Source organism: Talpa occidentalis, unplaced genomic scaffold, assembly GCF_014898055.3.
Source record: "Talpa occidentalis isolate TD23 unplaced genomic scaffold, MPIMG_talOcc4v2.1 talOcc4.5, whole genome shotgun sequence".
In the NCBI taxonomy this organism is placed as follows: Eukaryota; Metazoa; Chordata; class Mammalia; order Eulipotyphla; family Talpidae; genus Talpa; species Talpa occidentalis.
Genome location: NW_023604861.1, coordinates 74,601,730 through 74,625,955, shown reverse-complemented (window position 1 = coordinate 74,625,955; position 24,226 = coordinate 74,601,730). Strand labels below are relative to the sequence as shown.

Sequence of the window (24,226 nt, the reverse complement as noted above, 5' to 3'; positions counted from 1 at the left end):
CATTTATTAGAAATCATATCCTATGCCTAGGAACCCCTGAAATTCTGTGGACTCCCAGTTATTGAATTGAGACTGTCTGGAACTCTATTCATTGTGCTTATTTTTGCTGTTTTTAATCAGCTGTTGATATTTTAATCCATGTGTTCAAATATTTTACCTTAGTATACAAAAGACTTTTTGAGTAAAAGGATCCACATTTGTCAGGGATCCTGTTTACATACATAAAGGCTCATATAATTAAGACATGGATGGTACTATATACATTTTTGTTTTGTTTTCTTTCCCTCAAGACTATGATATATAGCCTTTCATGTCAACTTTTGGTATATACTATAATTTACAGTGATAGATAGTGTTTTGTGAAATACTCTTAAAATAAGGATTTGAGGATTAGGAAAATAAAAGTTACACAAAAGTGACTTTATCAAGAAAACCAGCACACGTGTGCTACTGAAGCAAAATAAAGTTGCATTGGTATTCCTGTAGTAACATCACATTGTTGCTGAGTAATAAGCTTTTTATTTTTTAAGTAACAAAAGTTGTAGACTCAAGCAAAGAAATTTGAGCAGTTCAGGGTAATAGCATTTTTCTTGAGTCTAAAATTTAGTATCTTGATATGTTGGATTGTGGAACCTTTGTATCCTAAATCCATTGTTGCCTTTGATGGTATGTTTGGGTTTTGTTATAGGGCAGGGGGAGGGGCACCCCAGAGCCCCCAGACCTGCCTGCTCTAAATAGGTTCTGCCATCTGCGGATCAAGATAAAACATTTAAGACTTTTAAGGGAAAGGAATTATAATACAATTAGTGAACAATACAGAAAAAACAAAGAATATAGTTTCTAAATCAAGCATCCAAAGTTACCCATCCCCTCGTGGGTAAAAGTCCACCCAAACGGGATTGGCCCAGAGCAAGGCCTGAAAGCCTGCCACAGTTTAAAGCAACTTCCAGAAGGGACCCATAGAAAAGGATCAGAAACAGCCAGACAAGTCTGGGAGGAAAAGAACAAGATCAAAATCAAGATAAAAGCTGCAATTGTCAACCTCCCCACGGGTCTCTTACCCACATCTGTTTCAACCAGTCCAGGACCAAAAGACAAGCACAGCTTCTTCATGTGTCTTTCTGCTCCATGTGCCACCTTAGGTCTCCTCCTTGCTCTCCATCCTATTTCCTTCCTTCCTTTAGTCTCCTCTCCAGCAGCTTCTCCTCCCTGCCCAATTCCACCCTCCTTTGGGTGGGGAAGGAACCTGGAACCCTCCCTTTTCCTGGGTACTGCCCTGTTACAGTTTGAAATTTTCAGTCTTGTAAGAATTTATGAAATGTCAGTTTAAATATAATCTTTTTCATATTGAATTTTGTGAACTTCTCAGCAGTCACAACTATTTTGGTAAATCTTTTTAAGTTGATAATGTAAAATCTTATAAACAGGAGAAATTCTACAATATAATTTAAATTAGAGCAAGTTGGTAGATTTGATTATGTGATGTGTTCTTCAATATTGAAATGTAAACTGTTGTCATCAAGCAAATAATTTTCCCAATTTCGTGTTATTAATTTTCACGTGTAACCATTTTTCCTTTTAAATGTATCAGTTTAGATGAAATGTTCTAGTGTTTTGTGGTCAGTTTTAATCTGGAGCTCTCATTTCTTAAACAGTACTTTAAAGGGTCTTCTGTGTTTTTGTTTTTTTTTTTTTTTTTTTAGAAAAATTTGGACTTTAATGGAAAACCTTGTAGTCATGTGACCATGCCTTGTTAATTGGTGTTTAATACTATAAGTGGTGAAAAACATTTCCCTTTTGATAGAAGTAGAGGGAGGATGAGTCCCATTGCTATGTTCCTATCTTGGTTCCAGTTATTAACTCAACTGAACTTGATATTTCTGGCTTCCAATTCTCCTGTGTCAAGTGTCATGTGTATGCTTCACTGCATTTTATAAAATAAAAGCACTTATATAAAATTTGAAATATTTAAGCAGTCTTTAGAAAACCTAAATAAGGGGCTAGGGAAAAGACTAATTAATACAAAGTAAAAATCAAAATCAACAAACAACTATAAACCAGAGACACACTATGGGTGGGGGGGAGGGAAGAGGAGAGGAAGGACTAGGGTCAACATAAGGGAGGGGTGCAGTTGTATGGGGAATATAACCGAAATGCTAATGCATACATTGTGCAAAAATGAAAAATATAAGAATTATATAAAATAAAATATTAATTTGATAAAAATAGTAAAACTTTTAGAAAATATACAACTGTTACACACTGTTAAGACTTGCCAAGCTTCTTAAAGGAAATAAGATATGGTATCTCTTTCTAGTTTTGTTTCTTTGTATTTTAAAACTGTGAAATCATGTGGTAAAGAATTGTGAAATTTGCTTTTGTGATTTTTAGATGAAATTTTTCTATAACTTTTTGTGATACTGTTTATTGATTTTGTGTTTGTAAAACCTTTGGTTATACTCATTTATATTTTGTTCTAGCTTATGTCCTAATATTCAGGGAAAAAAAAGCTGTTTCTGAAATATTGACATGGGACTTTAGATAATAAAAATATTGGTTCCCCCTCATCCTCGATGGTCCGTTTTCTCAAGCACCATTATTGTACAACTTGCTGAAAAAATGTTTCCATGTATTAAAACTTGCAGTATAATTTTAAGAATTTTAATGTATTGAAATATTTAAAGAATATTTACTTTTGAAATTACTGGATCAGGTACTTACTATCTCCATTTCTTTACTATGTACTGCTTAATCTATACCAATGTGGTTTTAATCCTCTAACATCCTACTACCATATTGTTTCTTTTATAATTTGGTAGTCCTTTTTCGGTCCTTATCCTTCATGACTGTTACATAGCATTTTACGCTGTCTTCCCTCTTTCTTGAAAATCTTATCTTTAAGTTCTTTGCTGGTACATTACTTAAGCAAATATGTATTTAGTATTTACCATATGCAGGATTTTTAATGAATAGTCTTTACTCTCATAGAGAACATTTTGGAGGGAGACATATTAATGAGGAAAATTCATTAGGTGGTGATGAGCAGGAAAAAAATTGGGAAGGAATCAAGAGGAAAAGGATCTGGAACAATAGAAGGATATTCTTCAGGATCATCCTTTTTGTTTGACACCTGAGGAAAACTGAATAAAATGAGAGGAGTCCTGTAGCTAGATACTTAGGTAAAGAATATTCCAACTAGGAGCAGTAGCAAAACCTGGAGACAGGAATGTGTGTGTTGAAAGGATTCCAAAGAGGAAGACTGGAAGAAAATTATTAGACTTATTAGAGAAATTGGTCACATAACAGTTTGTAATCTACATTTTCTTTGATTTCTTTTACCAAGTATTCACCACTGTTTTCCTCCCAGAGCCTTAATGCTGTATTCTGGTGTTCCTAGTATACTTCTCAAAAAGAGTAGACATTTTTGGGAAATTGCTTGTAGCCCCTACTATTGGAGAGTATGCTACCTTGTGTCTTTCAAAAAAATTGTTTTCATGAAGTCCTGCTAGTTTCTAAGCTTTTACAGAATGCATTCCTACATTTTCTCATGTAACCAAGATCCTTGGTTTCTGGGATTTATATGTCAGTACCTTCCTTTTACCCCTTTTAGATGATAGGCTTGTATCTATTTGAGGCTTCACAGTGATTTCCTATTTCTGTTTGTGTGACTTCATACTTGAGGTATGTGGTGCACTTTCATTAGTAACATGGATTGTGAAGTAGTGATTCTCAACTTCGAAGCAGATTATTGTATTAAATGACAATGGGTAGAAAGTGATCTTTTGTATACTTTAAAAAAATGCTCTCTACATTCTTGCTGCTTAAATATAATACACCAAAAGCAGCTGTTTAAGTACCACTTTTGAGTTTATTATAATGCAAAGTTTCTGAAACTGTTCAACCTAAAGCAGCAGAATTTGCATTTTAACCAAATTCCCCCACATGAATCAAGGACACTTTAAGGTTTTAGAAATCCTTTCTAAATAATTTACTTAAGCTTCTGCTCTGTATTTTCCTCTATTAAATCTTCAGAAGCACCCATGACTTAAAGAATACTTTCATTAGAAAAAACAAAAAACAAATGCCTGTTACTTTTCTATTCAGATACTTAAAGTGAATTTTATTTTATTTATTTTTTTGAATTTTATTTAAAAAGTCTTAGATTGGAATTTAGAACACGTTTCTTAACCCAATGTATAACATTTTTATAACTGGGGGGAAAATAGTTCAATGTTTGCATAGGAAATATATTTGTGTACAAAGTACATCAAACCATTTAAGTCTGCATTTAGGTTTATAAATAGCTCAATTTATGTCTAAATTTGAATTATTAATAATTAAAATTATTTTATTTTATAAATACTTGTTTTTGCTATTTCAGATCAGTAGTAATTTCACTTCGTCTTCTTCCAAAACTGTTTGGTACTTTTCAGCAGTTTGGGAGTAGTTATGACACACATTGGATTACAATGTAAGTAAATAAAAGAACTATTCATTTGAATGATACTTTTCAAATTATCAAACAAGGATTTGAACACTTAATAGCTTTTACACTGAATCAGGAACATTTGAGTTGCATGTGGTTTAAATGTTAAATTTCTGAGGGCTGTTTCTACCACTTAGCCCAAGGGAGATTAATATTCCTATCAGTAGGAAAATCTGACTTTTATATTTTTTGTAGTTTGATAAAAATACTGTTGCAATTAATACTCTATTGGAGGGTGAAATTCTTCCAGTATATATGGCCACAGCAAAGGACTACCTGAACAAGGACTACAACTAAATTAAACACTATAGGATGTCTTAAATTTTCTCATTACTAGCAATTGATTCTAGACTTTACATCATGGAAGGGATAACCTTGATATCATTCTGTTACTTCTGTACATGTATAGAGCATTTATTAATGTTAAAGAATTTCTTTCAAGGTTAGTACTTGGATGTAAAATGGATCCTATTTTTGGTAAGATTCTAAAGTTGACTATCACAGGTACTTTACTAACCTATTATAATGTTATTTGCTTTATTCAATATGACTGAGAGATTTCAAATATTAATTTTAGGAAATTTAGGTATTTTGAAGGATTCATTTGTGAGGTCACGTACAAGTCTGAGTTTTCATGGTAAAAGCATTTGATTGCTTTCAAAATGAACGCCATTAAAAAAAAATTGTGGAATTCTAAAGTGTATTTCTAAATAGGATGAATGTAGCTTTTAAGAGGTATAGCCCTGCTTTTTTTGCTCTTTCAAAGGAGATTTGTTTAACCTGAATATAATATTATTTTTTTAGAAGTGCTTTTGAAAAGTTTTTTTCTTTGGTTAGTATTCAGATATGACTCTAGGGCCAGTTCTGTTTAGAAGTGTAAGGAAGGCCCTTTAAGATCCTAAACAGAGGGGTGGGGGAAAGCATTCAGGATTTTTTAACTTAGAAGAATGTGAGTTCTATTGCATTGACAGTTTCCATAGTTTAAGTGGCTGAATTACAAAATTCTAATGAGTTAAAGGATCCACTTGTAGATAACTTAGACAAGTTGGTGGTATATTGTAGCCATTTGAGGAAGTTCACATTCAGGAATAACAAAGGGTGCCATACTTATAGAAGTGACAAACGGAATATTTAGTTACTTATCTAAATAACTGAACCTAAGTATAATTGAGTTTAAGCACTTTCTAAGCTGTTCTTCAATTAAATGTAAATAAGTTTAGTTAATATCAGTTCACAGGGGTTCTTATTACATCCTGATATGCTATCTATAATCTCATCAAAAACATCACTTAATGAACTCTGAGCACTGACGATTAGTTGGCATCAGTAATAAAACTTCCACTAACTGTAAATCTTTTATGCACAGCACTCAACATGGGGTACAACATACTGACTTTCAGATTCTTATGAATACATTATGGCCCATATTGTAAAATTGGAAACTTGTTATCCCTAATTGCTGATAAATCTTCAGTAACTAGCAAATTGACTTTAAAAGATCAGGTTACTTGTGTAAAGCCATACAGCTCCAGCAGGTGTGTTAACTGGTTTCAAACGGTTTCCATAAGTTTTCTTTCTACCATTTTTTCCTCATTAAGTGATTGGCAAGGCAAAATTAGTTTATTTTTAAAATAGCACTATGGTTAAAACATGGTGTAAATTATAGCAGAAATTATGAATTTTTTTAATTCTTACACTTTGTTTAGTTTAAAAACAAACCTGATTGACTCTATAAACTTATATATGTCCTATGTGACATGTATTCTGCTAAGTACTGACCAAGGCACATAGTCCATCTGTGTCATGCTATGTGTAATATTAGTTATTACTGATTATTCAGTTACAGTTATCACAGTTATCACAGTTATTATTCAGTTACAGTTATCACTCTGCCAGAGATGTGGGGGTTGAGCGTATGAGAGGATTCACCAGAGACAGAGTTGGGATCAGAACAGGCAGATCCACCAGACATTTTAGCACCTATGCAAGGTTTGAGTATTTTGATATTAAAAAACAGTGGTACTTTAAATTCATAAACAATAAGATGTATTGCTTTATATACTTTCATAATTCACATGTAAATAGAACTTTAAAATTTTTCTTAATTGAAAGTTTGCATTTCAAGATTCTTATAACTTTTTTTTCCCTTAGAACATACTTACTCTTTTACTTTATGTCTTTAAAATTATTTTTTCTTTGAATTGGTCCAGGTGGGCAGAAAAAGAACTGAACATGATGAAACTTTTCTTTGATAATTTGGTATACTATATCCAAGCAGTAAGAGAAGGGAGACAAAAACATGCATTGTAAGTATCCCTTGACAGGGTTCGTTATGTTTGTCTAGCTTCTGAAAGATAATTAAAAAACATATAATTTATTATTTTTTTTTTTCTATAAATTTTATTTTTATATTCCCGAATACAATTGCAACCCCCTTATTTTGACCCCAATCCCTCCCCTCCCTGCCCCCCACCCCCCATAGAGTGTCTCAGGTTCATAGTTTTTTGTTGATTTTGATTTTCACTTTCTTAGTTATTCATTTTCCTGGTCCCTTATTTAAGTTTTCTATATTCCTGCTATGAGTGAGACCATCCAGTATTTAAAAAATATATAATTTATTTTCTAATAAATATATTTAACATATAGTTAATCTAAAACATTTTCCTTTATTACTATAATTGGATTAGAGTATGAGAAAATTTAGTACATGGAAAGTTTAAAAACTGATGGTATAATTGGTTAATGTTTTACCATTTAAAAATATCCTCTAGATATAGTGTAGTAAACTGATTTTGGATAAGAATTGATAAAAATTGGCTAGTGATATACTGTGTTTAACGCTTCTTATGGGGAGATGCATACCTAGAGAGAAACATAAAATACAGAAGTATTCTGTTTGTGAGTCAATTGTTGGGGACTGATGACCACATCATAGAAACTTTGCTCAGTGTCAGTATCAGCATGTCAGTGAATAAGAGAAGTAGCCACAGTGTGTGTTGAATACAGAACTTCTCCATAGATGGAAACTTAGTAAACTATACAAGTGCTCAGAAAAGCCATACCTTTTAAAGCATAACATCTCCAAAAAATTGACTTACTTCCCTATAAATTAGTTTCTTTCCCAAATTCTGTGCCCTTCAGAGTACCATCATCTTCCCAGTCACCCAAAACTTAGAAACTTGAGAGCTTTTTGTATTGTTTTATTTCTAAACGTGTGATCATCATGGACGGCCAGTGTTCATTGGTACTTGCTGTGTTCCAGGTAGAATTTAACTATTGAAGATACATAAGAACCCATTCTAGGTGCCATTCCCATTTTTAAAATGAGAATTTTAAAAATTCTCACTATGATACAATGAATAATAGCCCAAGGTCACATTTTGTAAATGGTAGAAACAGAATTTCTATAATTCATTTTATAAACACACATCTAAAGATGGTAGGGCAGTCTTTTTTATATTTCATATTCTCATACTTTCATCAATCTCTTATTGCTAAAAAATACCCCATTTCTTTTCATAAACTGTGAAGTCTTTTAACCAATCTCAGAATCAATCTTATTTTCTTACTCTTCCCTTAGATTTTTTTTTTCTTTTACCCATGCCTTTAAAATTATGCTGGTTAGTTTCTTACCCAATTAGGAAGATGACATGGTATTGGTGGAAAGTATGTGGACTTGAGAATCATACAGAGCTGTGGACAGATTATGAATCTATTGTTTTGACATTATTATAATTGTTCTCTATTCCAATTATTTACCTCATGAGTTTTCCTAAGATTAAATGAAGTAATTTATTTAAGTCGTGCTTTACACATAGTAAATTACCTATCAGGTGTAGTTAAATAGCTAAATAAACTGTATATGGCACAAAATAAACAAGAATTTTTTTCTTTACCCCCATTTAGTTTCTTCACTGAATAAAAAGCAAATGCCAGCTTCTTTAACCTAGTATTTTGGGCCCTCTAAAATGTAAACTTAACTAACCTTTTCCTTTTTATTGTTGGATTATTTTTTTCAAAAGATACCCTGTTCTACAAATCTATCAAATTTTTTGAGATGTTTCCTTAAATTATGTAGTTTTGTTTACAAAGTCACCTTTGCATAAGACGTATTCTCTTTAATTTTTTTTTAAATGTTGCTTTTCGCAGACTTTGCCATTTATTTATTTATTTGTTTGTTTATTTAAAAAGAGTTATTTATTTATTTATACAAGCACTGGGTACAGTCAGAGGCGCGGGAGGATGAGAGAAATCATAAGAGTCAGAGCGGGGAGCAGAGCAGGCAGAGGGACCGAAGTACACTGCTGAGGGGAGCAGCGGGCGGCAGGAGAGGTCTGCGCGCCCTGTGGGACCCTCCTCTGGTGGCCGGGGAGCAGCCTGGGATCGAACCCGTGCTGCAGAGGCTGCGGGCAGCTTTACAACTCAGCGCTCAACTGCTGCGCCACCGGGGAGGCCCGACATATTCTCTTTAAGTCTTATTAAAATTCTAAGTGTTCTTCATAGTCTTTGTCCTCATTTAACTCTCTTGAAGGAGTGTTTGAGGATAATCATAATCTGAATCTGAGCATCTCCATACATATAGTAAAAGTGGTACGATCTCTAATGTAGCAGAAATAAAACCACACATGATCTACATCTTCAGCATTTTTAGGAAACAGAATTCAAGTTACCTTTTAATACAAAAGCAAACAGTTACAAAGGAGCTCCCACCTCAGTTATAAACTGTGATAGACATGGGAGGTTTAGAGAGGGATGTAGAAGAGATAGATGAATCACCCTCAGAAAAAGAAAGTCCCAGCATTAAGTGCCAAAAAATGAGCACAGGTCTGAGATTTTTTTTCTTCAGAACTTTGGCTATAGGAAATAGCTCACTGTATTAGTAGAACCAGAGGTGGAACCTCACTGAAGCATGGATTCTGTGGTGAAGGAGTGATGCTCTTTAAAGATGTTTTTTCCCTTCTTAGGAACAGAGGATGTCAGGATTTTTCTGGTCAAATTCCTTTGTGCTTCAGGCTGTAAAACAAAGTTTACATTTGCTACTCTTTATAGCTTTTTTAATGAGTTTCTGGCACATTATTTTCTTTATTATTGGGAATTATAGTAGGCAAGTTCTAATAAGGTAATCACCTTGGGGAAAAGAATTTCTTGTGAACTTAAAGATAACACTTCATTTCCTAAATGGACATGTTACATTTATTTCTTGAATCCAGTGGTCTCTGGAGAAAAATCCTGTCTGTTTCAATATTGAGGTTGCAAAAATGACTTTTTTAAGCCATTAGTTTGTCATCAATATTTCACGCCTGTGAGATTATTTTTGTTGTGCCAGAAACCTTGGACAAAAGCCCATAAGAATTTGTCAGTGTTAATATAAGTTTCTCATTCCAAGAAATTTCTTCGCTTGTCATTTCATCAGCTCATAGGACTGACAGAGCAGGCTGAGTCCTTCAAGTGTAGAACCAAGGGCTCTACTGTGGAAGCTGAAGAAGGGAGGGGGGAGGGGACAAAGACTTGAATTCATGCCTTTTAGGATTATGGGTACCTTACTCTGAGATGTGAGCATAGGGGAAAGAAGTATTCAGAAATAAAGCCATTTTATAAAAGATATTTACTTCCTTCACCCTTCATATTGGTGAATGATGTCCCCTAGACTCAGGCTAAGAAAAGTACAGTAAGTTACTTAAAATCATGGAGTTAATAGATTATATTTTTGAATATTCTTGTACTCCAAAAGGCCTGTGTTATAAAATCTGTCATTTTAGTATATGGAGAAGCTCTGGTATTTTATCTTGGATAGCATTCTAGCCTGTGAGTTGCTAATAAATTCTCTCCCTGCCCCCGCCCCCCAGCCCCCCCTCAACTACCTTGTCACATGGACTTGCATCTTCACAAAGGGCACTGCAACAATAATGAAGCAAAAGTTCAGCTTTGTCAGCATTAATTCCAGAAAGTAAAAAGCAATAAAGTTACATTCAGAAAACTGGGTGTTTGGAAGCATAGAATTTTGCATTGAAAGATGATAGGAAATGCAGTTAAGAGACTTTTGTTTTCGGCATGCTGAAATGTAAATCAGGACTCAGACAGGTTGTTGCCCTTTTGGCAAAAAAAAAAAAAAAAAAATCGGCTCAGTAGCAAATATTTTCTAACAGAAATAACTCATGATTGATTTAGCCTCATCAGCTTGTGGGCACTAGAATGTTGTGATATCATAGAGGCAATTCAGTGTGTAGTTTACAGGATTGCTAAAGGAGTCCTAAGAGGCAAACCTAATCATGAACCTTACCTTACCCCCAACATCTTCATTGACTTCCTTTTCCAGTGAGAACAATGTCAAATTCTTATACCTGTCATTCAAACTGGCCTCAGCCTGACCCCTGCCTTTCTGTTTAGGCCCATCTCTACCTTTCCTCCCTTACAGACCATCTCAGCTTACCTTTGCAACTATTTACAAACTGAATTCCTAGAGAACCATTTGAAATTAACTGTTTAACAAGCTGCCAAAGCAACTCTTACACCACCTGCTAAATTTTGTGCACATGAATTATAATTGTTTAGAGTTGCAATAATATTAACAAATGCCAGTTTTTATAATTTATATATTGTTTATGAACTAGATTTTTGGCAATATTAGTGTTTCTTGATATTAGTAGTATCACTGGACAGATATACGAAAAGATGTACCATATGTATGAAGTATATATAATATACATTTTTTAAAAGATTTATTTATGTATGTAAGAGCTGGGGTACAGGCCAGAGATGCGGGGAATGAGAGGATCCACCAGAGACAGAGTGGGAAACAGAACAGGCAGACTGACTGAAACACACTGCTGAGGGGAGCAGCAAGCAAGACAGGAGAGGTCTGCTGCGCCATGTGGGTTTCTCCCTGGTCAGCCGGGGATTGAACTCATACTGCAGAGGCTGCAGATTGCTTCATAGTGGGGTGCTTAACCCCTTGCGCCACCAGGGAGGCCCTATAACATACCTTTTATTTATATATATTTATTATATATTGATACATAATATGATATATAGTATATACAAATATAATGTATAAATATTCTTTTATATATACATAAAAGTATACAGATATACTTTCTAGAGACGTGTATTTTTTAATTCAAATTTATGTGCATATTGCATAATTTCAAAATGACATTTCTTTTGTGTCACTGCTGAGTTTTTATTTACTCATTATCTAAATTGAAAATATCTTTTCTAATAGTCTGGAGCTTTATAATTAATTACATTATATAAATCTCAACACTTGTCTTTATGACTTTTGTGTAATCAAAGTTCTATAATTAAAATATCTAATAATTAGGAATTATTAGAGTGGAATTGTACTTTTTGATATGATTTAAGATTAGGATCACTAAATCTTTAAATATAATTAAGAACTAATTCTTTTTAAATATAGGTACAGCCATAGTGCTGAAGTTCAAGTTCGACTTCAGTTCTTGACTTGTGTGTTTTCAACTCTGGGATCACCTGATCATTTCAGTAAGTTTAATCACTATTTTAATCTTATGTCTTGATTTTTGGAAGATTTTAGTTAAATGTATTCAGGCTTGTGGATTGCTAAGGTGATTAAATCATTCTTTTTTAAAAGATTTATTTGTTTATGCGTACAAGAGCTGGCGTATAGGCCAGAGGTGTGGGGTGTGAGAGGATTCGCCAGAGACAGAGTGGGGAACAGAACAGGCATATTGACCGAAGTACACTGCTGAGGGGAGCAGCGGGCGAGTCAGGAGAGGTCTGCTGTGCCATGTGGGTTGCTCCCTGGCTGGCTGAGGGATCGAACTGGTGCTACAGTGGGTGCAGACAGCTTCATAGTTTGTATCTTAACCCATTGTGCCACCAGGGAGGCCTGATTAAATTATTCTAATGCTAAGTGTATTCTAATGCTAAGTGTTTTGCTAAGTGTATTGTCTAATGCTAAGTGTATTATTCTAATGCTAAGTGTATTGTCTAATGCTAAGTGTATATATGGCAATATTAATGTGACCCTGACACATTCTTCCTTTAATCTCTGAAAATGCGTTTCTTGGTAAATGAACAACTCAATTGAAGAACAAAATATATGAGGTAGAAGAAGATATGTTGGGGGAATTGTAACTTTTATTACCTTTGTTTATGGAATCTCACTGTAGGTTGGAAACAGTTACTGTTTTCGTATATCAGCGTTAATCTTACCCAAAATTGCTTGTCTTCATAGATGAGAGATGTGTAGAGACTCAAGTTTTACTTATATTCTCAAACTTGATTTCAATAACATAATCTTTTATTAAATAGAGATTGGTCTAGTATATTCAGATCTACATGCTACATGTTCTCATAAGAAAGGTGGAAACTTATTATCTATTGATGAGCTCCTTTTCTGTTGCTGGACTGATAGTGTTAATCTGTCACAACCCATATACTTTTTCTGTGTGTCCATGTCAGCACATCTCACTGTTTGGAGAATATGCTCTCTCTCTGTTCTCTTAACCAGTGAGTGCCTTACTAACCTGACAGGTCTCATTATGAGTCTTAAGTTCATATCTATATTTGAGGTATCATGTTTATCTTACTGTTTAAGCTGTTACTTTTTCAAGTCAAACTACTTGTAAGAAATGCCATTAACATTGTAGTAACAATAGATTTGAAATCCAGACACTTGTTTTTGATAGGGAATTTCTGTATTATGTTATTAGGTCATGTTGTTGTATTTGTTCTGATTGGTAACATACATGTTTATAAAACATAAAACCCAACATATTGGTGCTTCCTGATACATTGGATTAGGATCAAACTGTTGTATATACCATGATTAAGAATTTGTAATTTTAATCTAGGGTTAAGTTTAGAGCAAGTTGACATTTTATGGCACTGTTTAGTAGAAGATTCTGAGTGTTTTGATGATGCACTACACTGGTTTTTAAATCAAGTTCGAAGTAAAGATCAACATGCTATGGGAATGGAAACCTACAAACATCTCTTCCTAGAGAAGGTAATATTGTTTTGATGGATTTATTATTTATATTTTTCTATAGTTTCTCTTTATCTCTTGAAATAAAATTGTAATCATTTTTTTGCAGTTTTAAAAAATTAGATAAAAAATACTGTTTTTCAGAAGTCTTTTTGCAATTTTTTGCTACTTAGATTATACTTTAATTTTGTCCTTTATAGTGTTTATACCTAAATGAATACTTATTTTTGTGTGGCAGGTTTGTTACTAGTTCTTAAAATAAATACTTTTTAATGAAATTAACTTGACTAAAACACCTGTCAAAATTTTGAGACCCATAAAACAGAATTTAATGAGAAAAACAATAAGTGAATAGTTAGTTTATATTTACAAAAATGTTCTATTCCTTACCTAAAGTACTTATTAATAATTAGAATAATTCTTAAGGTAAAATCTAATGAGAAATGTAGGGGGTTTGGTGTTTATTTTTAAAATCATTAATAGAATTGTAACCAATTCTTAGGCATGGTATCCATATTCACTCTTGTGGGATGTCCATTTTTGTAGCTCTTCCTTACTTAATTGGCTGTGGTTTCAGCCAGTCTTCTGGCAAATAGAAGCTGATCTCCAGATTTGTAGATACCTGGGAAAGTATTTTAGGAAATACTGTCATCAAGATATTCTTGATGACAATTTTTGTTCTCATTTATTAGATACCACAGTTGGGTCAAGTGAAACTTTTTCTTTTGAATTTTGAAATGAAAAAATGATAATAAAGCGGTGGGTGTTTTATTTTTATGCTTATTTTTGAGATTATAAAGGCTCTCTGTGAAGTCACATTATCTCTGATAGAAATGAATATACGTGTATATAGAAGTGAGATTTGTTATTTATAAACTAAATAATTGATCTAAGACAAAGCTACAGGTCCTGACTAATAGACAAACTGTACTATTGTTACTACACATTTTATATATAAACATAATAAATGATAACCTTTTAACTTTTCTCTATATTTATATACATCTTGAAAATTGAAATGAATAAAAGCTGATACATTTCTCCTACAGTAGTTTCAGTAAAATTTACTTAATTGTTAAATTCAGTAAAATGAAATGTTAATGTATCACACTAAACAAGCTGAATTTTTTTCTTTATTTTTTAAAGATGCCCCAGCTAAAACCTGAAACAATTAGCATGACTGGTTTAAACTTGTTTCAGCATCTCTGTAACTTGGCTCGATTGGCTACCAGTGCCTATGATGGTGGTACAAACTCTGAGGTATGGATTTACACTGTCATTTTATTAGTTCAGCTTGTGGGATTTTTCTTTTATTCCACAAGTTAGATTATTGAATTATTTATGCTACCAAGCATTGAATTTATTGATGATAAAGATTTTTAATACTGATTTTTTTTTTTTTAAAAATCTCTTGGTTTTTAAAAGTTTTATAAAGAAAAGGTTAAGTAAGTGTTCTTTTGGACCTCTATAAGCTCCTGAAGATAATCACATAGTTTTGTCAAGTTTTGTCAGTAAAAGGCTGATTTCTCTGAAAAGTGGTTTTCATGCTGCTGTTGTGGCCCAACTTTTAGTTGGTCTTGGGCAACTCTGGAGTACTGTTGGTAACCTCAGTTGTAGGATAGAATCTCCATAAACCTTCTCTGACCCTGAGGCATGATAATCAAGTCATTAACTGAAAACTCATTCTTATCTCTGATCTTAGTTTCCATTTGCCCAGTTGGATAGCCATGAGGTTCTGCTGACTTTCCTAATACAAATTTAGTTGAATGTTTTCCTTGTTGGACATTTCATTTGATTTATGATAGCTTTGATTTATGTAATATCCACTCATAATTTTCATTAAAAGATGGGATTGTGTTATAAAGGAAAAGGCAGAGAAAACTGATGATGATCTGTATTCAGGAATAATTTTCATTGTACCTGGGATGCTTTCACAGTATTTTTTCTGCTGCTTTTCTTAAGTTCCCCCCCCCCCTTTAGTATTGTTGATCCTAACTCTTACTTTGATATCACTGTGATAAGTTTCAGTTGGATAATTTCAGACATCCAGGCAGAGATGATTTACTTAAGAAGTAGTTATACTCTAATTTTGAGATAGTACTGCTTTCTAAGTACATGGTATGATTACTAAAACTCTTAATTCACTTATCAGAATATTTTTACTCATATTCCCCAGTTTTTGAGAGCTTTCACTCTCCACTTTTTCTGGAGACTTCAGCATTAGCATTCTATTTGTCATTTCATAGTTGTTTGATATGGTAACAATATGTTTTACCTAGATACCTGTATTACGCAAGTTACACAAGTCGTTATTCTTTTTCCTCTGAATAATAAAATGTATTGACTTTATCAAAGTAAGTTGGATGAAAATATTAATGCATTCTTATGCTAATAATTGTGTATGTGTTGGTTTTCTTCATAGCATGTTTCAAGGACTTAACATTTCCCCATTATGTAATCACAGCTTTTAAGTTAATTATTATGCACAAGTATACACTTACCTGCTTTATAAATATTTTAGAAGCAATATATGTATATTTCAGTAGTTGAGGAAAATCCCAAAACTTCAATATTTTTTCAGTCTTCAATATTTTTTTAAATAATAAGAACTGCTTTTATAAATACTTCATAGAATTTTAAAAGACTGATTTTATGTGAATTTCAGTCTTTTTGATCATTCACATTGCTTGACAAATAGTAAAATTCGTAGATCTCATTTTATTTTTCTTTTTTAGCTTTGTGGTATGGACCAATTTTGGGTATCGCTTTAAGAGCACAATCTGGTGATGTCAGTCGAGCAGCTATCCAGTATATTAACTCCTATTATATCAATGGTGAGTGATTTGAAATACTCTCTGGTAGGTAATTTTTTGTGAAGATTTTCTGCTTAGCTACAATTCATTTGCTTTTCTTTAATATAGCTAAACAATAACATAAGATTGATAGACATCTCCAAACATCTGATTTTCAGGTAAATCGGGATTGGAGAAGGAACAAGAATTTATTACTAAGTGTATGGAGAGTCTTATGATAGCTTCCAGCAGTCTTGAACAAGAATCACATTCAAGTCTCACAGTTATTGAAAGAGGACTTCTTATGCTGAAGACACATCTGGAAGCATTTAGGAGAAGGTGATTTTTTTTTTTTTATACAACATTAATAACTTAAGACTTTTTTTATTGCTGTCATATCCAAAAATGTTTAAATTAAAGGTGTTGTTGGGGTCAGGTAGAAAGCATATTTTACCGAAAGTGAGGCACATCTGTAATAGAAGTAATTTTTATTCATAATATTTTCCATTTCACTGTGGAATAGGCAACATAGGTTCCTGATAAATATTGCGGAGATTTAAAATCATTAGACACGAGAAGATATGCATGAATAAGAATCTCTAAACAAAATTCCATCTCTATGAAATCATTATTACTATGATTGAAAAGACAGAACACCACTATCAAAAAAGTTTCACTAAAACCCTCACCAAGAACATCAAATAATCTCTCATAGTTGAATCCATTTGAGTCATTTGTTTCATTTGCTGTTTTTTTTTCTTCCTGGACTAGGAGAAAGTATTTTAATTTTGAATTTCCATTTACCATGGAAACATCAAAAAATTCTGTGTTAATGAATATCTGTATAATTAATTTAGACAATACCCTGTGTAATACAGAGATAAAGCAAATTAACATTTATGAATATATCGACTGAAATGAAAGGTAAGTAGATAGTTTTAATTAAGAAATTCTATTTGTTAAAATCATTCTATGAGTAAATGTAAAAGTACAAAGAACTGTGTTAAAAATTGTTAGAAATAATTTTCAAGTTGAGAACTTAGTTTGATAATTTAAAAGTCATGCAGTTGATATTTATTGACATTTTATTTAAAATATCAGCAAATACTGAATAATAAAGATGTTTTACACATTCTTTAAAAAAAAATTTTATTGAAGTACTCTGGTTTACATCCTTGTTAGTAATTTGGAAGTATAGGATTTTCTTACACATTCTTTATTTAAAAAAAAAATGACACCATGATTTAAAACATTTGGACACTGCAAAATTATATTGACTATGGGTTGCCAATTGTGCAAATTTCTATTTAAGTAATTTCCTAGTGTTTTTAAAGCATGTGTAAGGGAACATTAAGAGTTTTTTGGCACAGAAACTTAAGACTGCCTCATAACTTTTACCACTATAAATATAAAAATAAATAAGCAAATGTAATGATATATTAATCAAATAAATAAAACATTAATATGTACTCATAAAATTCATGTACTACACTAAAGATAATATTATAGGAAATGAATGTCACTGTAATTTCTCTCTTCCTATCAGGAATAATTATTGATCATATTATACAGATTCTTTGAAAATTTTCTCTAATGTGCAGGTTTTACAAACAAAAAACCATAAAGGATCCTTTGGTTCAAATCCTTAATCCTTACAAAGTATTATCACTATCTTCAAAATACTTTAAAAATCTCTTAAAAAATGTTTACTGGAATTGAATGGTGCTATTTATATATTTTAATGAAGTTCATTTTAAAATTAATTTCTCAGATGAACAAATTATTTTCTTACTCATGAAAAAATTGCTTGTAGTACCCTTGATAGAAATCTGTATTTATTTGTTCATGTTTAGCTAATGTTGGTATCAGATCATTTAGATTATCTGGCAAGGAGAGAAACTAGGAAACTGATAAAATTGAATATTTATAAGATAAAGAACCAGTTAAAGATTTTTATCTAGGATATTTTCATGCAAATCCTTGTGCAATATCGTTGTACAGTTTCAGTCGATTAATGTGCTTAACGCTAACAGTAAATTAAAATTGCTAAAACTTACAGAATGAAAATATAATTATTATGTGTTTGTATAGTCCTTAACATGGAGAGTAAAAAAAGTCGTTATATTTTAAAGATTTTTTTTTTCAAGAGTTAAAATGTTAAACTGGTCTCAGTCAGAAGTGATTTTATTTCCCAGGGGACATTAGGTAATATCCGGAGACATTTTGATGATCACAGCTAAAGGGAGAAGAAGGGGGTGTGCTGTTGGCATATAGTGCCTAAGACCAACAATGCTGCTAAACATCCTGCAATGCATGGGGCATCCCCTTGTGTCTCAACACAGAATTACTGGGCCCATAAAGGTTTTTTAAGATTGCTCTTTTGCTCAAGTTGTAGAAGCTGGACATTGGATCACTTGTAGGAAATTTTGCTTCCTTATTTACCCTCCTTCTATTTCAGAATTGCTTATTAGTTTTAGACATTGAGAATTTTTTTTCTTAACTGAATTTATGTATCCTTTATCCTGCCTTCAGCAACTGAAAATGAGTTAGAAAATTGACAGATACTTAGTATCATGTTAGATGCCTGTCTCCTTTCAATATTAGTCTTTGTAATTCATGTTACAATTTTAGCAGTTACAGAATTGACTTTCAAATTCTGTTAGACTGATTAATATGTATTTCCTAAAATACACTTCTATCTCTGAAAAATATTTAATACCTTTTTTTTCCTCTACTGAATGTAGAAATGACAAGTTGCCATTTTACTCACTGGGTTAGTTTCTTTGAAATCCTCCTGCCTCTACAAAGTCCCTTCTCCCCCCTTAAGAAAAAATAATGGTTTTAATGTCTTTTTCTCCTCATTAATTTTTCTTGGAGACTGTTTTGTTAGGACTACTTATCTGTATTTATGCATTTACATTTGATTCCATATGGTGACGCCAACCTTATTCTTAAACTGTAAATTGGAATTTACTAGAACTCTTTTTTCATTTTGCAAAACATCGAGAACTCATGTAACATTGGATAGTTTAAAATTATATCCTTCCTGTGTTTGATTTTTGTGTTTTAGGTTTGCATATCATCTCAGGCAGTGGCAAATTGAAGGCACTGGTATTAGTAGCCATTTGAAAGCATTGAGTGACAAACAGTCCTTGCCGCTAAGGGTTGTATGCCAGCCAGCTGGACTTCCTGACAAGGTAGTTTATGTAGTTTTAGTTTCCAAATTAACATTTCCCATTTCAAATATGTGTTGTTTTTATATTTTTAAATTGGTTGCATCTCATATTTCAGATGACTATTGAAATGTATCCTAGTGACCAGGTAGCAGATCTTAGGGCTGAAGTAACTCATTGGTATGAAAATTTACAGAAAGAACAAATAAACCAACAAGCTCAGCTTCAGGAGTTTGGTCAAAGCAGTCGAAAGGGAGAATTTCCTGGTAAGTCCAACAATTCAAATTTTCATACCTTATCAACTTTCAACCTATTACTACTTTGGAGATCACCAGCTATGTTCATGGCTTTCTCCCAACTTCCCCTACCTCTTTTATGGTGCCATTGATTATTAAGGAAGAGATAAAAGTCATTACTATTACTGCTAGTACATTTTTAGTGTCACATTTTTATTTTCAAATGAGGTTACTTGGTTTGCAACACTGTATGTGATTTAGAGGCATAGGATCACACCCTTGTGGTTTATGTTACACCATTAGACCCACCACCAAGTCACTCAAAATCCTCCACTATAGTCCATTGTGTCCTGTCCAGATTTTGCCATCTCCCTCTGGTAGCCTCAGATTCTAGAGTTTGTTTTGGTTTTGGTTTTTTATCTGACACTTGTTTTGTTTCTCTGTATTCCTCATATAAATGACAGTATCCAGTATTTGTCTTTCTCCATCTGAATTATTTCACTTAACCTAGTTCCTTACAGTTTCATCTATATTGTTGCAAATGACAAGAATTCACTTAATTTTTGTTTTACTTTTTAAAAAATCTTATTTTCCTACATTATTATTCTCCCTTCAGGTGTCGTCCCCATAGTTCTTGCACTACCGTAGCAGCTGTGAACCATCACCATAGTCCCTTGTGCTTTTCCCTGGCTTCTTTTAACACTTCTCCCTCGCTCTCCCTTATTCTTTGCCTCAAATCTATGATCAACTTGCAAGTATCTTTTTCCTAACCCTTTGTTCTGTTTTCCTACATTCCACCTATGAGTGAAACCATTTGATATTTTTCTTTTTCCTTCTGACTAACTTTGCTTAATCCCTTTCAGCTCCATCCATGTTGCTGCAAATGGCATAGTTTATCTCTTTCGATTGCTGAGTAGTATTCCATAGTGTATATATATACTACATCTTCCTAACCCACTCACCTGTCTTTTAGTCACTTAGGTTGTTTCCATAGCTTGCCTGTTTGTAAAGAGTGCTGCAGTGAACATGGGAGTGCGTATGTCCCTTCTGATTAATGTTGTAGGATTCTCGGGGTGGATACCTAGGAATGGAATTGCTAGACCACATAGTATAGATTTCTATTTTGAGAAATCTCCATATTGTTTTCCATAGGGTCTGGACAAGTCTGCATTCTCACCAGCAATGTACAAGAGTTCTTTTTTCTTCATATCCTACCAACTCTTGTAGTATCATACAAAATGTGAGGTAATCAGAAAAATAATGAAAGCCGTTAGTCTGAAATTATAACAGGCTAACTAAATATTTAGAAAATATTTAGATAAAGAAATTTTAAAGTTTTAAAAAGTTTTAGACTTGCTTGTGCACAGTGCGATTCTTAGCACCTTTTAGTAAGGAGCCAATGGTTTTGCTACAGCATGCTTTTTTCCCCTTGAATAATAAGTAAATATTCTTAGGAGAAAAGAATAGATGTTGAAAAGTCTCCCTCCCACCCCTATTTGTAACCCATTTTCCTTTTACCGAGGAAAAAGGAAAATGTGTTATTAAGTTTATGTAAACTGTTACTAGTTTATTTAAAATATGGTGGTAGCATTCCACTTACACTCTCCTATCCTTTATTTTCAGTGTTTAACAGTATCTTACAGAACATTCAGTATTTGTACACATAAAGTTACCTCATTCTTTCAAAGATCTTTTGGGATAAATATGTAGTTAAGAAATTTTCAAATCAGGGGCCTCCCCAGTGGCGCAGCGGTTGAGCGCTGGGTTGTGAAGCTGCCCGCAGCCTCTGCAGCGCCGGTTCGATCCCTGGCTGCTCCCTGGCCACCGGAGGAGGGTTCCACATGGCGCGCAGACCTCTCCTGCCGCCCGCTGCTCCCCTCAGCAGTGTACTTCGGTCCTTCTGCCTGCTCTGCTCCCCGCTCTGGCTCTGGTGAATTCTCTCACCCTCCCGCACTTCTGACTGTACCCAGTGCTTGCATGCATGCATGCATAAATAAATAAATCTTTAAAGAAAAAAGAAAATAAATTTTTAAATCAAAAGGCATATGCTTTTACTATGATGCAATGTATTGTTTATACAGAAGAGTATATAAATGAGTAATGATAAAGTTAAAACCACTCAAGATTAAGGACTTGAACATTGTTAGAAGCTACATGTGTATCCTTCCCTGTTATCCCATTTCCACAGAACTCCTGATTTTTGAGTTTGTTACTCTTTCAGTGTTACATCTGGTGTCTAAATTACTTCTTTTTTTTTTTAAAGATTTATTTATTTATGTATACAAGAGCTGGGGTACAGGCCAGAGGTGGGGGGGGGTGAGAGGATTCACCAGAGACAGAGTGGGGAACAGAACACACTGCTGAAACACACTGCTGAGGGGAGCAGCGGGCAAGACAGGAGAGGTCTGCTTCGCCATGTGGGTATCTCCCTGGCTGGCCGGGCATCAAACTCGTGCTATAGAGGCTGAGGATTGCTTCATAGTGTGGTGCTTAACCCCTTGCACCACCAGGGAGGCCCTGGTGTCTAAATTACTAAACAATATATTTAGTTTGTGAACATATAAGTAAGCACAAACTTCAATGATTAAGGAAAGAGACGTGTAGTTGCTGTTTAATAAATATAATTTCAGAAGAAAAGCTTGAGAGTGTACTTCATCTTCTTGAAAGGTTTATAAAGCCTCATCTGAGGATATTAATGGGATATGGGATATCCTTGAGAGTATAGATCTTGGCATAATCATGACATATCTCTCTGCTGTAATGTTGACAAGATACTGGACTAGCAAATACAGTCAGAAAAGTTTTTTTCTGATTTCTTCATGCCTCCTTTTCTTCTCAGGAGTAAGTCAAAGCAGATTTTCTTCCTTGAAATGACACAAATTCCTCTGCTGATTCTAGCAGTTGGATATAGAGGTGAGAGCAGAAACTGGCTCTTTTTAAGACAGTCTAGCGAGTTAAGAATCTGGGCCAGATTCATTCACCATTCTTCCTCAGGTAGATGAGACTTAAGAAGGCAGCAGGGATTTTGGTTACAATAGGCCTCAATAATGCATTTTTCTGAAACAATACAGATTTTTTTCCAAGTGGTGCATAGCAGTAGGATATACCTTATCCTCTTGAGATGATTCCCTTTGACTTTCTCCTGTGTTCAGTGTGCTGTTACCAGTGTCCCATAATTTCTTTATTGGTTGCAACCCCAGTTTGTTGCTGACATACAATGTAATACTTCAGGAGTGTCTTGAGAGATGGTTGATCAAATAAAGTTTTTCTCAAAACTATGTTTTATACTTAAATGATAATTGAAGTATAGAATTCTAGGTTGGAAGTAATTTTGTTTCAGAATTTGTCAGTATTTCTTTGTTTTGTTTTTGTTTTCTGATTGCTTGACATGTTTTTTTTTTTCTCTTGAAGAGCTTAATCTTCATAATTTTCTGAAATTTTACAGTGGGATGAGTATGGGTCTGTTTTCAACAATTGTGATGGGTACTTTAATATTTGGGGAAATTTTCTTTAGTTTATGAATTTCTTTTATCATTTCTCTCTTTCTAGAAATTCTTTATTTACAATTTCATCTCTTGGACTATTCCTAATTTCTGTTTTTTGTTATCCTATGTTTCTTTCTGTGGTTTTAACTTCCTGAGAGATGTTCTCAACTTTATTTTGCAGCCCTTCTTTTGAATTTTTTGTTTTTGCTATCATGCCCTAGGGTCTAAGAATTCTTAGTCCTCCTCCCCACCCCATATTGCTATTTTCAGAGATTAGGACATTGGCTTTCTCCCCCCTCCCCAACTGTGAAATCTTGCTTAAATCTGTACTCATGATGGCTAAGTTTTAATTAAGCTTTAGCTAATAGTCCTACTGTTTTCTGTTAATATTACCTCTTTCATTCTTCATTCCTATGTATAGATTAATGTTTCCATTTGATTTTATTTCTTTTTCACATACTTTAACATATTTCGTACTTTAGGTCTTCTGATAATGACTTTTTTCAAGCTTTTATTGTATGAAGAAAGTGTTCATTTTGCTTTCATTTTGATTTTTACTTTAAAATTTTTTTTTTGGTGAGAAAATTTGTTTTAAGTTTATAGTGACCATGTTATACATTAGATCCTAAGAACATACTCATCTTTTATCTGAAAGTTGTTCTTTTACAAGCTTCAATTATCCACACCCCTAACGCCTGGTTTCATTTTTCAAGGATATTTTCCTTGGATGTTGAATTCTAGTTTAGTATTTTTTTCCTAAAATTTTTAGGAGTTTTAAAATGTTCTTACATTATCATTTAGTTTGCAGTTTCTGTCCAAAAGTCCAAGTTTTTTCTTTTATCCTTACACAATTTTATACTGTAGTTTATTTTAAAGAATTTTTTTTAACATTGATTTTAATTGCTTTGATTTATTGATGTGCCTTGTGTCTGTGTTTTATGTGGTTTGGATTTAGTTAATCTTTGGTCTGTGTTTATAATGTTCATCAAATTTGGAAAAGGTAGGCAGATACATATTTCATATATTTTTTTCTTTTTCCCTTTCCCTTTCCACTAATAGACGGACCTTTATCTCACAGAATATTGA

General features: G+C 33.3%; 1 protein-coding gene across 1 annotated transcript in view; it reads left to right on the top strand.

Moving 5' to 3' along the window:
* Window positions 1-24,226, top strand: part of USP34 (ubiquitin specific peptidase 34) — a 229,928-nt gene that overhangs the window by 105,726 nt on the left and 99,976 nt on the right. Inside the window, 10 exon segments of the mRNA XM_037527455.2 lie at window positions 4,382-4,471; window positions 6,697-6,792; window positions 11,904-11,986; window positions 13,321-13,475; window positions 14,601-14,714; window positions 16,190-16,211; window positions 16,214-16,288; window positions 16,426-16,585; window positions 19,317-19,443; window positions 19,538-19,685. Of these exon segments, the coding sequence (XP_037383352.1) occupies window positions 4,382-4,471; window positions 6,697-6,792; window positions 11,904-11,986; window positions 13,321-13,475; window positions 14,601-14,714; window positions 16,190-16,211; window positions 16,214-16,288; window positions 16,426-16,585; window positions 19,317-19,443; window positions 19,538-19,685 (1,070 nt within the window).